Raw genomic sequence first — 15,729 nt, forward strand, 5'->3', positions numbered from 1 at the left:
AGTCAAAACAAAGATACATTTAATTACAGGCAAAAGCCACTTGCAGACTGTCAATTGCCACCACAAACAAACAAAAGCAAAGAAAAATAGTTTTCTTCATGACTGCTTGCTAAAGCAGATGATAAACATGGACTTGAGAGTGTGCATGAAAAGCCTTCCACCTCGATCTGTGTCGTCTTGCTGAAACGATCTTTCGAAGTCTTGAATGGCTTTCGGATGAATGACTTCCTAAACGATCAGAGACTTTGACAAATTAAGACCTATCATTTGCTTGATTCATCGATCTTTTATGTTCTGGATGTAGATCTATCAGATTTCAGATTTCTCTTAGCAGTCGATGCCTCGAAAGAAGCTAATCAGAACTGAAACTGGTCAGAGAAAAATAATTCTTTCTTTTTGTTTGTGTTCCACTTTACTACCATCTTCAAGAACACAATTCATCAAAGGCAGCACAATTCTTTAAATCTCTAAAGCTTCTTCTTATAAATGACATCCTTATTTACTAAAGCTAAGTGGAAAAGACGACGAAATTCGAATCTAAGATCTTACGTTAGATTATCAAAATCCATACCAGCTATACTAGTCGATACCTTCAAGCTAAATCTAATAAAGTCAACTAATTGACAACTTATATCAACTACTAAAACACAAAAAGAATTCTTGAGTTGGTCAATTCACCCAAGAAGAGGAATTGCATGCCATACAAGCTAGATTGGAATCTATAAATTCCAAAATTTATGTGATATAGTTGACCTTTATGTAATTCATTTTGGACAAGCTAATTTATTTTGAATATATTTAATAATGATTTAACCAAAAAATGAATTTTTACTTTATATATATATAATAAATAACTCTGATCCACTGCTTCCGTAGCATAGTGGTAGTGCGTTCGCTTCGTAAGCGAAAGGTCGCGAGTTCGATCCTCGCCGGGAGCTTTGGTGTTTTCTGTTTTTTCTCGTATTTTTGCTTCTATTTTGATTATTGGTTTTCATGGCAAGAAGTCCTCTTTTAGCTCTCTCTCTCTCTCTCTCTCTCTTTCTATCTCTCCGTATAAAGGAAAGAGCTTCCGTAGCATAGTGGTAGTGCGTTCGCTTCGTAAGCGAAAGGTCTCGAGTTCGATCCTCGCCGGGAGCTTTGGTGTTTTCTATTTTTCCTCGTATTTTTGCTTCTATTGTTGATTATTAGTTTTCATGGAAAAAATTCGTCTTTTAGTTCTCTCTGTCTCCAAATAGAGGAAAGAGCTTCCGTAGCATAGTGGTAGTGCGTTCGCTTCGTAAGCGAAAGGTCGCGAGTTCGATCCTCGCCGGGAGCTTTTGGTGTTTTCTCTTTTTTCTCGTATTTTTGCTTCTATTTTGATGATTGGTTTTCATAACAAAAGTCCTCTTTTAGCTCTCTCTCTATCTCTCTGTCCTAGGGAAAGAGCTTCCGTAGCATAGTGGTATTGCGTTCGCTTCGTAAGCGAAAGGCCGCGAGTTCGATCCTCGCCGGGAGCTTTTGGTGTTTTCTCTTTTTTCTCGTATTTTTGCTTCTATTTTGATTATTGGTTTTCATGGCAAAAAGTCCTCTTTTAACTCTCTCTCTCTCTCTCTCTCTCTCTCTCTCTCTCTCTGTGGAGGAAAGAAAGAAACAGTGCAGCATTAGCATTGGAAATGGAGAGTAGTACATCAAGAACAGGTGGACTTGCATGGCACTTCCAACCCCAGCTTGATCATTGTCCAAAAAAGTCTTATAAAAATGCATTCTTTGCGCTTGTTCTGATCTAATTAAATGCATGTTCAAAGCGTCGTATCACATCGATCATCATTGCTGCGGACTGACTCTGAGCAACGCGTATCATATTTGCAGCACCACAATGAGAACTCGTTCATGCTCATCATCATCACCACGGCATCTGCAGAGAAAGGAGAAAGCGGCAGTTCCCTCATTCGGACCAGAGACCGTTATCAACACCACCTGCAGCGGAATCATTGAGGTGGAGACATGGAGCCGCAGAGATGGGGGAAAAGAAAGGATTCCTTCGCCAAGTGCTCGATGCCAAACGCGAGTACTGTTCTTGACTCACCCTTTACAACTCCGCCAATGGCTTTCTGCAGCGGCTAGCTCAGCATGTGTGTGCAGGGCCCTGAGGAGATGTCGATACGTATGTGGTGAAGGCAAGGCAGGACCAATTTGGCTCAGAGATCCTTCATGGCGCCCCCTCTTCCTCTGGTTGTGGTAGCTGATTATGGTCGTCCCTACCATGTGACCTGTTGCATGATCCCTTCTTCCTTTCTCAGCAAAATTACCCAGCTTTGAAGCTTACGTGCATGAGATGCAATCTGGCCGCATGACAGAACCTGAGACTAAGAACTAGGTACTCTCGAACATGGTGGTCCATATTGGCATCTTCCCTCGGTGATTTCACGGTTTCCACTGCAGTTACCTTTGGGCCATCTCCTAGGAACACACCTTTCTTCATGATGCAACAACATGTGCGTGATGCCTGCCATTTACGCACCCAACTCTCCATTGATTTGAGAGCTTGTAATGCGGCAACAAAAACAGGTTCATATGTAACCTTTCATGGACAATTACCCTACACCAGAAGCTGATGCAGAGGCTTCCTTGCAGAGAATAAAGCAGAGTCATTTCTGAGAGGGGGCGGGTAGGTGATCAATCAATTGTGGGCAATGGAGGCCTCATCGGTTCCCCCAATGGCAAGTTGAGAAGCGTGGAGAACGGCGGCAACTGTCTATTCTATGGCGCCCAATGGAGCCACTCCTCGTGCCCAAAAGTTCCACAAGCAACCAATGTCCTCACGCTCGTGAGCTGTACCAAGAAAAAATATGACCAAGGGAGAGATGTAGCGAGAGAGAGAGAGAGAGAGAGAGAGAGAGAGAGAGAGAGAGAGGAAAAAGAACTAATCTTGCAGTTGATTACAGTCGAGATTTAGACTCTTGAAAGAGCCGATCTTTCCCCCACGAAAGAGCTGAAAAGAAGTAGAGAAAAACAAATGGACAACTCGAAATGGTGAGGAAGAAAAGGGGACGGCTTTGCTTTCCGGCTGTTCTTCTTCTTCCCGCCAATGGGTCCTTCTACTAAAAGCTCACATTCCCAGGGATCCACATTGGAAGCCCTAGCTCTGCATCTCGCCCTCTTCTCGGTTTCCTCTCGGTTAGTACCCCGAGATTTCCATCTTTGATTCCCGGGGAGCTTAGCAGCATCAAGGTGGCCGATTTCGGCCTTGATAGGATGATTCGTAATAATAGGTATGTTATTACCGCTATCGATGCACGAAAAGAAGGATTTTTCCTGAACTTGCATGTTCTGGATTCTAGACATGGCGGCGACAAGATTTGACGTTTCTGAAAACTATCGTCCGATTTTAACGCCGCAAATTCTTGCAGCATATGGTTGTCAAAATCAGAAATCATCTCCGGTGTAGCTGGTAATTAATTTCTTTCAGCGAGTAGAAGTAGGGTGGAAATCTGTCTTGCATTTTCCTCTGAAAACAAAGTCTTTGTTCTTTTAGTGATTGCGGAGTTCATTTGCTGCAAATGTAGCGCTTTACCATACTTCTTTCGATGGTGGTGGACTCCTTTCGGCTTGATTATGGGTTGTAGATGCTGATTGTTTTACCGTACCGCTAAAAGTACAATACAGTAGCAATTTTGCCGTTTAGTCGAATGTATGTGTTGGTCTTCATAACCCATCTATAGTTTGTCCGACCCTTTTTGACAGACTTGTAGTTTTGAGTGTTAAGAAACAGGAATTTTCAAAAGGAATAAACGTACTTTGGGTAAAGTTTGGTTTATTTTGTTTCTAGAGATCCTTTTCCCTCTTCATTAGCTGCTGGCTGAGTGCTTCTGAGATCTGAATGCCATTGACAGTGATGCTTAATTTGAATACCTTGCAGGTCAAGATATGCTTTTATAGCTTGCTTCTGTTGGTTCTGAGAAAGGTATAACAATCTGCTGAAGAAAGTTCACAGGTGAAGATGGTAGGAATACTGCAATTCTTTGATTTTGGTCAGGGTAGATCCTCCCACAAGCTGCCGCTGCTTAGTAGACGCAACGATGGTGAGATTTCTGTCCCTTCAAATCTAGTGTTTTCTGTTTATCCAACACTAGAATGCAAGATGTTTGTGGTAATGCCACTGTCGTTAGTTACAGCCAGCCATACTCTAAAAGGAGAATTACAGTGCACTGTAACTGATTAAATTTTTACCTTTACTCTGTGTTCCAGAACTTATCTTTTCATTGAAATTAGCTTCTGTATGTATTGGTGCCTCTGCAGGGCTTGAAGCTCCTAGGAACAGCTTGGAGTTTCCAATGGAAGCATATCAGAGCTTTCAAGTGGCTCATGAGGACATTCCGGTAGGTTGTTTGGTTGATATTTTGCATCATTTCACCTGAAATGAGAGTTGTTTACTTTTTATAGAGCAGCCTTTTGCCTCACAAGTGCCAGAATATAATTTGGTTTTGTCCATTACTTCCTGTACTGTCTTCATCTGCAGCACAAACCCTTGCTATGCTTGCTGGTTTTGTAATCTTGGTACCATTATGTTTCTGGATTACATATTGTTTTGTAAAGCAACAACTCATAATTTTTTAGGTGGACTTTCTAGGTTTAGGGCTTGTGTTCTCTCAATCTTGAAATATTATTGTGAAGATTTGATATGCTTGTTCGATGTGCATGATCATTTCAGTACTCCCATCGTTACTCCAACAAAGATGGTGTCTGTCAAAATGGAGCTCGTATGAAAGAGTTGATTGATGATGAGATGTCCAAAAGAACAAAGGATCGATGCAACGGACCAAGTGTGGTGGCCAGACTGATGGGAATGGATGCACTACCTTCAGACATCAAGCCTGTGATCCATGCGAAGGAGCCGAATGACATGAAGAAACCAAGAAAGGAGCTTGCCAGTATCTCTTCTAATCAGCAAGCCTCGCTAATCTTGAAAACCATGAGACAGTCGAATGAGTTTTTGCCTTATCAAATCGAGCAAGATTTTGATCAGCATACCAAGGACCATGATATGGATAAACCACAACCAAGAGAGCATCCTCAAGAGGAATTATTGCAGAAGTTCAAGAAGGAATTTGAGGAATGGCAAGCATCCAAGGTATGGGAGAGATCAGTGACCCTTGAACTCGGAAATGACCTTCGAAAGGAAAAACATATAAACACGTCTCCACAAGAAATTCTCAACAGTTTTGTGGATGCCAAGAGAAATTCATTTGTGAAGAAAACCACAGAGTTCAAACGTCATGTTCCATCAGCTAGACTAGACACACATTGGGAACAAGAGGACCTTCTGAGTTCTGAAGCTTCTGTGAGTAAACATAGTGAAACTGGACTAACAAAAGACAATTTTTTCGGAGACAATGCACGAAGTAAGTCCTTTGCTCCTAAATCTGATCATGAGATGGAGATATCTACTTTGCCACGAAGGATAGTGATTCTTAGACCTGATTACGAGATGAATGACAACACTGAAGAGTCCTGCTTATGCTCACCTGTGATGTTACAGAAAGGAAAGAACATGCATGATTTCCTTGAACAGGTCAAGGAAAGACTCATTATTGAAATTGAAGGGAAACCCAGCCTTGAGACCACAACTATATGGGCTCAGTCTGAGGCTTTTGCCAGCGAAAGGTTATCTGATTGCAAACAAATTGTACCAAAAACTGTCAAAGGGTTAAGTGAATCTTTTTCTATAGGTAACAAGACTACATTGATGCAATCAAGATCGACAAGGTCATATAGAAATGACGTCCAATTCAGTGGACGGAGTTCCCCAGAGTTTATCCACCAGGATTCTAAAAAACTAATGTCAGAAAGGTTGAAGAATGTCCAGAAGGATGACATAGATATAATGGATCCTTTAATTTCCAGTGGGAGACTAATTACATCGATTTCAAGCAAAGAAGCAGAGAAATTCAATTCTATGCAGTATCTTTCCAAGAAGAGCAGTAAAAAGGTAGCCTCCTGGGAAGAGAAGAAATTTCTAAATGAGTCAAAATCTTTTAGACATGACCAGGGGCAGGCATTTGATGTTGGTGATGAGTCTCCACCGAATCTTTTCAGATCATTTTCTGCTCCTGTTTCTCGAACTGCTTTTGGGAAACTTCTTTTAGAAGACAGGAATGCAACGGCAGCAGTCCACATCTGCAGGAAACATGAAGCATCTGAAAATGACTTAATGGAAGCGAGGAAAAAGACGAAAGATGGGTTTAACATAAAAAACAGAGTTTCAAGCTTGAAACAAAATTTTACATTAAAGGGTAAGCTTTTTGGGAAGAGGATCCAATTGATGGATGAATCAAGTGAAGATGAATTTCTATTCATGAAAGATACTGAAACTTCACCTTTTGTCATGAACTTTGGCTTTGAACAGGCAAGTTCTATGTTAAAAATTAGTTGATCCTTTCATAAGATTTGTTTATCTGATTGGATCTGATGAACTCAGGAGAACTCAACTGAGGTTCCACCAAGCCCAGCATCAGTGTGCAGCAGCCCCCATGATGAGATCTGTAGGCCTTACTATCCAAGTCCAGTATCTCCACTGGAGGCACTATTCCATGAAGACCATCCTTCCTTACCAGCTTCAGGAGAACCAAACTCAAATATTCCTGGTAGGGACTTCCTTAACATCTCTGTCACTCTCATGCCTGTTTGTATAACATATTTATCAGCATAAATGATCTATTCTCCCTCAGAACAATCAATGCATTTGAAAAGAACATCCTTGCGCATAGACATCCAGAGGCCCATAACTTATAAGCAGCAAGCAATCAGTGTTTGGTGGTCCATTAAGATGCTAATGCGATAAAACTAGCACATCAAGTATCATGTTAGCATCTGCTATCTTGTCTGCGTCTGACATATAAATGCAAAATAAAGCTGAAGAAGAAAAGGATTGCATAAGCAGCCATCTTTAGAATCTTCCACATGTATGGAGTAGTTTTAATTTCATAGAGCAGCTGTGATGATTGAAAGAATTTAACTACGATATTCTTCTTGTCTTTTTCAGAGTCAAATTTGCTAGAAGAAGTTGACTATGATAGATCTGAGGAAGCAACAGATGAATTAAAACCTGCTGAAGATGAACTTCCCGAGATAGAAGGCAACACAAAAGCTTATATAAGAGATATCCTAATTACTTGTGGCCTGTTTGAAAGAAATCACTTTAATCAGTGCCTCTGGGAGTGGGATACCCCAAGAAAACCAATTCCTCTATTGGTGTTTGATGAAGTCGAGGAAACATATCGAAGAAATGACAAGCTGGAGAGTAGGACATCCCTCATTTGTGAGGGCGAAGACGCTGACTTTAGTCATAGAATTCTATTCAGTTTGCTGAACGAGGCATTGCTAAGGGTTACGCAGAATTCAAAGCCTGGCTCTACAGTGAAGAAATGGTTCCCAGGTCCCGGAAGAGTACCACAAGGGGACCAACTCTTGGACAGCTTGTGGCATCTGATTCAAGTGTTCATCAACCCACCTGTGGATGAATCACATCCTTTAGAGAGCATTGTAGCCCAAGAGATGAATCAAACTTCGTGGTCTGGTATGTTGCATGAGGATGTCGATATAATCTCAGTGGAGATAGAGCTTTTAATTGTAGAAAATTTGATTGATGAGCTTGTATGTAGTTTGTCATAGTCATTCATAGTCTCCTATGTTTGTGTTTGGGATGATGATGCTGCTGCTTCTTTTTTCTTTCTATCTGTGAATCCAGTGTCAATATTGTCTTGTTAATCTTTGTATAGAGAAAAATATTGGTACAGCTTTGTGAAAGTATGTTTTCTAAAGTGCTTGTCTCAAGAAAAGTTCATCAGTATCGGGTGTTAATTGATGCTGAATGATATCAATTGTAGCTGGACATTTTGTGTTATTCCTTGTTCGATGTTGGATGACATCTATTCCTTATTAACATTCTTTTTAGACTAAGAACAAATGAGTGAGATGGTAGAGAATGTTGCAGCTCAATCCAGCATCTGAAACAAGAGATTTCCAGAATCTAAAGACAACATTATTCCGAGACCATAACATCTAATGTTTCCTTTATTGTTCCACTCTGTTGCATGGTTTTGAGTTCTCACAGCAGCAGCATTATTGTTGAGGATTTGCGACCTTCTTAGAACGATTTATCGACGCCCACTACATCTAAAAGCCGAAGTATCCGACGAAGAGCACTCGTTAACCAAAACGACGTAGAAGTGCTTCCTCAGGCCGCGGAACAGGCGGCGCAGCCGCAGTTAGGCCGGCAAGTGCACGAGGCCTTGCCCGCCGCGGTGGCCCCGCCGCACGCGCACGGGTTGCAGTTGCAGTGGTCGCCGCACGTGCACAGGGTATGCCGCACTTCCCCACCGCCGCCAGTCGAGCACCTGCACGCCGTTCCTCCACAGAAGCAGGGAAGAAGGAAACAGGAGAACGGAGTTACTACCCACTACATGCATGCCTAGTAACGAGGAAGAGATCGGATTCAGAGAAGGAACGGCTGGGATCACCTGCAGGCGTTGCCGCCAGGGCAAGGGACGACGCAGCCGCACGCGTTGTTGCAACCCCTGTCCGCCATCGATCTCTCTCTCTCTCTCTCCTCGTCGAACACCTTTATAAGGTGTTGAAGTCGTCGGAGAGGGACGAGGCGCGAGCACCGTGGCCACCACGTGACGCGCTCCGGCGTTACAGAGCGCGAGGAAAGGTGACGACGGCCACGCATCGGTGCATGCGTGCAACGTCGACGGAACACTTGACCACTCTCTACCCTACCACAGATGCTACCGAATCATATATATATATATATATATATATATATATATATATATATATATATATAGGCTTAGCTAAATTAATGGATGATATGGTTTGCTTCCTTTGGCTAATCCACTTGCTGTTTCCAGGAATGAGAGCGAGAGGTTTGTATTCGTGCCGTCTAATGATTTGGAGCTGCTAAGATCTCTGAAAGGCATCGCAGCTACAAATTCAAAGAGGGTTTATCACCTTTTTGGGCATCTTTCCAAGTAGTTCCATCATTGAAGCCACATGATCCTGCAATGGTATCTACTGGTAATTGAGTCGATTATAACTTCTACTGTCGATCAATCGGAAGGATTTGATTCCTCTTCTCTTCCTCATCCGACTCCGACTCCGCCTTCCTCCAGCCCGGGTGTTGGCGGCGATGGCAGCTCCGCGGCACCGAGGGAGTCGGTCACATTCGCAAGGCGAAGCAGCTGATCCGATTTGTGAACGTGGAGGCGCTCGGACAGAGGCCGCTACCTTTGTCCGCATCTTAGATGACGCCAATGTCGTCCTCTTGTTCGGAGACAAGGTCGCCCTCTTTCTCGATTTCTTGTTCCTTTTTCGTGAAAATTCCATCATATTATGCATCCTCCAACTCCAATTATAGTTATATTTGTTTATCTTTTCGACGGAGTGAGAAAAAATTGAACGCCGATAGTTTGCATCAAATTGTTGTAGCCATTTTCCTTGTCGTTTCTTATAGTGAGACATAATAAAAAAAAAATCGTGTTGTGCTAGGTCTTGAAGGAGTTTGAAGCTGATGGATTGCCGATTCCTCTATTGTAGATTTAGGTTTCTTTCTATCCTGCCTTGTTTGGATGACTAAGTAGGGAATTCCAAAAAGAACAGAATTGTTTTTTTCAATCGTTTGCTTGTTGCTATCTCTTAACTTTATTCATATTAGTCCTCTGGGTTTAGAGTTCTGGTAGGTTGCTAATCAGAATCTTGTGAGATCAGCCAATGTAGAGCTGCTCAGGGCAAACCCTAGAAAGCAGATCTGAACTACTTCAAGAAAAGAAGCATAGAAATTTTATTGAGGATGAATCATTTCCTTACAATGAGAAGAAATATCTTTTTATAGGGTTATGCTTCGTTTTCTGCAAGTAAAATGATATGGAGTATTCTGGCAAATAAGTACTTAAATTTACAGATGAGTAAATCCTATATATTCTAGTAAAATGATTTGGCTAAGTAAATCTTGAAAATGCCTAAAATATGGGGATGAAATCTTATATAAAAATAAACAAATTATATTACACAAAAATAAATTTTATAGATAATGCTAATGGATGTGTTGCATTAGACATCTCCACTTGGGGAGAACTTGTCCAGAGCTCACAGATTAAATTTGTAGCCTTTCGTTTCATAAGAATAAATGCTTAAATAAGTTATCTAGTGCAATATTTTCTTGAGTCGATAATTCATGAATTCCAGCCAAGGATGGTAGAACTTCATCATGAATGGTTATCAGATTAGGCAAGCTCATTATTTAATGCCACTTGACATGGCACAAAAGGGATAATAAGAGGCTACTCATGACAAACAAAGCAGATCTAATTTACACTAAGAAAAGAATCATTAAAAATTTTATGATAGGTACGATGGTTGCTAATCCTATTTTGTCATAAAATAGGCTGTCCAATCTATAAACATTAAAATAATTATAGATGTTTTGAATGAGACTAGCGAAATTGCTCGAGGGTGTCATTTCTCAAATGGATTGGTAGATATGGATAGACACGTACGAGTCTGATTGGTTTCTTGAACCTTGATGTGAAAGATTCATAAGACAATGATGAAGATCAAACCTATAAACATATGGTAGATATACTCACAAAACAAATGATTGACAAAATGACTCATGTGTATGATTTCACTCTAAGTTAAAAAGTCCTCTTTTTTAGAAACTTAAAGAAAGTAAACTTTTAGATTGGTTGATAAAGTGATAAATTCTGTGAATACATAGAATTTCCTAGTTGCATGTCAGTAAACTTTTATTTCACTAGTTGCGTGTCAGTGAGTGGAACCAAACTCAACTCTTGATGCACAAGGGTGAAGCCCTTGCTTGTTTACTTATTTCGTTGCTCGTTTCTTAGCTAAGCACTGTTCTGTTTCTAACACTGATCTTATTTCCCGACCCTGCTGTTGTGCTATCTAGTGATTATCCTAAGTCCAAGTTAAACCCCTGGCATGCAAATCTAGAGATTTTCTTTTTTTTTTATTGTAACTTGATACAATTAATTGATTTTGTTAGAGACTGTACCATAACAAATTTGGATATTAAGGAAAACAAGTATCATAATTTGGAAGAAATAATAAATTGCTTCAAGAAGAAATTAAAACAAATGAATTATCTAAACTATTTCTCTGGAGCGGAAGACTAGAAATTCAACTTGTAAACTTGGGTTATCTTGATGTGGATAAGTTTGAGGCAACATGCCTAGTGACATCAAATTAAAAGTATCTTTGAAATTTATTTAGTCTTCAAATATTTGTTCATATGGGAATTTAATTCCACATCTTAAGTTATTTTAAGATTTGATTAGTCAAAACAAAGGTTTGTTATGTAGGAATTTAGGCTAAAATATTTCATGATATTATTTCATTTGCAACATTAAAATATAAGTATACATGAGTTATTTTTTGTCATTGTAAGGAATGTCTCCTGGTTCATCATCAAGAAAATTTCTATCTTCCTCTTTTTACTGTATCTTAGGTGCGCTAGAGTTTGCCACGAGCAACCTTATAATATCAAATTTATGTTAGTGCTGTCTTTTTGTATTTCATTTCCCTGCCTGCTGGATTGAATATGTCTCTTGCAATAAAAGTTGTTGAGGATAGTTTAAACTATAGTGAGCTCATGATGTTGATATTTTACATTACTGCATGATGCTTTCTGATTGAAAACCAGTTCTCTACTGAGTCAATCCTGACCATTTCCACATGATAGCAGTTACGGACAACTTGGAGGTACACTGGTCTTTGGTAAGTAACATTAAGATGTTCGTCAAGTTTGCCACTAATTCAAGTATGAACTCTTAAAACCATTTTCTTCGGTCTCTCCATCATGTTACTCCATGTTTGTAAGAAAGACTGCTCTCCTTAATCTAACATGTGGGAATGATCCAAGGAGAGAGGAGTTGAAGGAGCTAAAACAAAAAAGAAAGAGGAAATCAATATGATTGCGCGTAAGCAAGTCCGACACATATTCTGATCAGGGTTGGGGTGTCTAATTATTCAGATTGGTCTTTTCACTCAGCTTAGATTCTAGTTCATGTGAGATGTCATGGAGATGATCACCTTATTAACCACCATGGTTGCCCTCTTGCTTGATACATATTCTTTTCTTTTCACATCAAGAGATCTAATGTATCAAGACTTTACATTGGCTCTTCTTGTGGAGATAAAAGAAGTTATATCAAAAGTACAATTATAACATGGAGGAGAAATATTACAAGAGTATGTTGGACAAAAAAGTCATGAAAGAGAAATCGAATAGTAGAAAAACCTTTTAATATCATAGTGCCCTAGTTTTGTATGCTTCCGAGATGTAATGTTAAAACATTCACACCTTTTGCAATTGTTATTCTCTTTTTAGTAAGTACTTTCATAAATACTATCACTGCAATCTTGTAGTTTTTTATTTAATACTTTCATCTACAAATGGGAGCTATATCTCTATTCATGTCTGTTTATCATGGTGTCATGTCTTATGAATGAATCGTGATCAATTATCCTTCAAATTATATTTATTTATCTTTGATAATTACCAAAATATAGTGGGAAAGATGATGGAGGAAGCTTCTTACATGAAGATGATAATGAACGAGTAGATAGAGGTCCTGAGGAGGCAAATCTCCGCCTACGCCACCATCTCCGAGCAACTGATGGAGATACACAGGGCCATCAAAACACTGCAAGACTCATTCTCAAGTTTTCTCTCCTAAAAATTTGATTTTTGGTTTAAGATAGAGTTGAATTGGCAATTTTTGTGATAATTCTCTGTTTTAGCATAGAAGGGTAGGTCCTGAGTAATGGAAAACTTGATTTGTTGCTTGAATATTCATTTCATCGAATCAAGCTAATTCTATTGGGTATCATTTATCTTGAAATTTATATGAAGGCTTTGGAAATATAAATTATTAGGCACCTATATGGCTTGGTGAACTTGAAGGTATATTGCAGAGATAATAATGTTGTTAATGTCATGTTGATTAATCCACATCATTCCTATTAAAATAGCTTTCTTTTGTTCATGGTCGAGTAGAATTAGAATCATATCACATTACTGAATAGGATACCCTATCAATCAATCCCACTACGTGGATGAGAACATGAGATAATATAATATTTCATTTAAGAACATATGGATTATTATTTTATTAAAGATAAAAGATGTGAATTAAGTGAGAAGTGAATTGGAGTTCATCCATGTACTTGCATAAACCCTGTGGTTCAAGCCATAACTAGAGTTCTAACTTAAGTAGATGAATTAGCAATGGAGATGATGTTCTCAATGTGCCATTCCTATCTATTGAGATAGCTTTATTTTTTTCATGGATTAAGTAGAAATAGAAACATATAATTGTTGATTTGGGTTACCCAATCAAAAAAGTCTCACCACATCTGCTTTGTTGACATTAGTGTGCTAACTTGGTTATATAATGTGGTTATTGATTATTCTAGTCATTCGTTTATAAATGTCTATGACAATGGACATGTAATTGTCCCCTGAGTTCTCATGGGAATACTTACCAGAATTATGTGTGTGAGAATATTGTTAGGATCGGAGCGGTACTAAGAGGGGGGGGGTGAATTAGTGCAGCGGATTAAAACTTCGATTTTGATAAATCTTTCGTACGATGAAAAGTAATATCAATGGAAACCAATTTTAGAAGCTTGATAACTTAGAAACGTATGGAAGCGTAGTAACTAAGTAGAGAAGTTTGCAGTATGTAAATGGCAAGAGTAGGATGCAAACCAGATAACACAGCAGTTTTTAAAGTGGTTCGGTCAAAATGACCTACATCCACTTGCGAAGCCTTCTTCGAAGAGGCTTCCAACTTCCACTAGCAAATTTCTTGTAGGGGGAGGACTAATACCCCTCTTACAACCTTTACAAGTGGTTCATACTTTTACAATACTTTTTAACAAGATGGGAGGAGGTGAACACTTAAGCAATATGAAAAACAAGGCTTGCAAAGACTATTCTAAGGCTCTTAACTCAAACTATTGCTTTTCAAAAGGTTGTGATCTCAGCTGAGATTTGAGGGGTATTTATAGGCCTCAAGATGATTCAAATTTGGGCTCCAAAATTTGAATTCTCTTTGGTTCCCGATGCTGGCGGTGCCACCGCCTAGCTCTCGGGTGCTAGGCGGTGCCACCGCCTATACTATTTCAGCTCACTGGTTGGGCTCCAAAATTGTCCCAAACCAGTCCGAACTAGAGCCCAATTGGCCCATACTTGGTTTATAGGATTAACACCTAATCCTAACCCTAAGTAATGTGCTAACTACGAATTTAAAGACATTTTCTAAGCTATTACAAAGTCCGTAAGTCAAGACTTCTTCCAGCGAGCTTCCGGCGAACTTCTGACGGTTTTCCGATAAACTCTCGGAAACCATTCTGCGGACTCCCGGCAAGCTCCTAGACTTCACGATTTGATCTTGACGAGTTCCAACGAGCTTCTTCGGCAAGCTCCGATCTTTCTCGGCGAGCTCCGCGAACTTCCAACGAACCTTCTAGCGAGCTTCCGAAAAATCCTTCGGCAAGCTCCCTACTCATTCTCGGCTAGTTCCGGCAGCATTCCCGACGAACCTTCGGACTTCCGTCGAACTCTCGAACTCGCAATGAATCCTTCGTGCTTGACTCCGACACTTTGTTTTGCTTTATGTCTTCGTCGTTATCATAGTTAATCCTATACACACAAGCTAAAACTCTACTCCGATCTAGATAATTATTACAATGCGAATTGACATTTTGTTGCCCGGCACGTCATTGGTTAGCGTTTCGTTCGATTCTTCTGTGCATCGTCCTTTCTTGCGGCTTGTTGCCCAATCGGTGGTTGACCTCCGCAACCCCGATATCCTTGGCGCAATTCCGCTCTCCTTGGCCCGATGCCCGACGTCCGAAGCGTTCTGCCATCCAATATCCTGACGTGATCTCCTCTGGCGCAACGTCAATTCCTCCTGCGTCAATTGTCTCATCCTGATCGAAGCATCCTGCGTTACTCAAAACACAGATTAAATCATAAACACATATCAAGTGGTTTCATCATCAAAATACGAGATATAACAAATATGAGGTAACATAATGTATCAATTGAAGGAATATGAATTATTATATTATAGATGATGGTTATGTGTTCCATAAGGTTTGGAGTTCATCTGTTTACTTAGCTCCAATGGTTCATGCCAACACCCAAGTTCTAGTAATAAAACAGGATTTGTTGGAGATAGATCTGAAAAACAAAAAAATTATGGCTCAAGAAATCAGTCATATCTATTATAAGTCAACATATTGACAATAATCTGAAAATTGATCTTGTCATGTCGATCTACCGAGGCAATGCATGCTAGATTTTGTTTCCTAGTGGATAATCTAAAGCAAACTAAGGTAAGAGGCAATGATCAATAGTTGTCAATAATTTGATTTGATCTAACGTTACAATGATCATGTATATGTAGAACTCATAGATCGATTTTGAGTGACGGTGCCAAAATTATATCTTATGCATGTTAGAGCAATAACCAATGTTTATTATAATTTCATATGAAAGATCAACGAATGTTTATTATAATTTCATATGAAAGATCAAGGCTAATTACATATTACGTTATGTAATTAATTATCGTTAATATCTCAACCCCTATATTTTCAAAAGTTATATTAAGATTCATACGTTTACGAAAATAAAATATTTAACTATGTTGCTCTAAT

General features: G+C 39.6%; 1 protein-coding gene, 1 long non-coding RNA gene and 4 other non-coding genes across 8 annotated transcripts; all 6 read left to right on the forward strand.

The window, feature by feature from the left end:
• The first annotated feature begins 866 nt into the window (after nt 1–866).
• On the forward strand, nt 867–938 carry TRNAT-CGU (transfer RNA threonine (anticodon CGU)). The gene has a single exon. It is a non-coding gene; the product is annotated as a tRNA-Thr (tRNA).
• A 127-nt stretch (nt 939–1,065) lies between these two features.
• Nucleotides 1,066–1,137, forward strand: TRNAT-CGU (transfer RNA threonine (anticodon CGU)). Its single transcript has one exon. It is a non-coding gene; the product is annotated as a tRNA-Thr (tRNA).
• Nucleotides 1,138–1,243: 106 nt separating this feature from the next.
• Nucleotides 1,244–1,315, forward strand: TRNAT-CGU (transfer RNA threonine (anticodon CGU)). Its single transcript has one exon. It is a non-coding gene; the product is annotated as a tRNA-Thr (tRNA).
• A 109-nt stretch (nt 1,316–1,424) lies between these two features.
• TRNAT-CGU (transfer RNA threonine (anticodon CGU)) lies at nt 1,425–1,496 on the forward strand. The gene has a single exon. It is a non-coding gene; the product is annotated as a tRNA-Thr (tRNA).
• A 1,405-nt stretch (nt 1,497–2,901) lies between these two features.
• LOC135653979 (uncharacterized) lies at nt 2,902–7,859 on the forward strand. 3 transcript variants are annotated; one of them, XM_065175552.1, is made up of 7 exons: nt 2,902–3,251; nt 3,321–3,430; nt 3,899–4,061; nt 4,279–4,358; nt 4,691–6,385; nt 6,458–6,623; nt 7,022–7,859. In XM_065175552.1, the coding sequence occupies exons 3-7, from the start codon at nt 3,980–3,982 to the stop codon at nt 7,648–7,650; spliced, it is 2,652 nt and encodes an 883-aa protein (XP_065031624.1). In that variant the 5' UTR covers nt 2,902–3,251; nt 3,321–3,430; nt 3,899–3,979; the 3' UTR covers nt 7,651–7,859. The 3 variants fall into 3 exon arrangements, with proteins under 3 accessions (XP_065031624.1, XP_065031623.1, XP_065031625.1); XM_065175551.1 differs by lacking the exon at nt 3,321–3,430; XM_065175553.1 differs by lacking the exon at nt 3,321–3,430 and having other exon boundaries at nt 3,021–3,156.
• Nucleotides 7,860–8,839: 980 nt separating this feature from the next.
• Nucleotides 8,840–12,856, forward strand: LOC103977133 (uncharacterized). Its single transcript, XR_671075.3, has 3 exons — nt 8,840–9,057; nt 9,153–9,319; nt 12,571–12,856. It is a non-coding gene; the product is annotated as an uncharacterized LOC103977133 (long non-coding RNA).
• The last annotated feature ends 2,873 nt before the right edge of the window (nt 12,857–15,729 follow it).

This window comes from Musa acuminata, chromosome BXJ1-4, assembly GCF_036884655.1.
Source record: "Musa acuminata AAA Group cultivar baxijiao chromosome BXJ1-4, Cavendish_Baxijiao_AAA, whole genome shotgun sequence".
In the NCBI taxonomy this organism is placed as follows: Eukaryota; Viridiplantae; Streptophyta; class Magnoliopsida; order Zingiberales; family Musaceae; genus Musa; species Musa acuminata.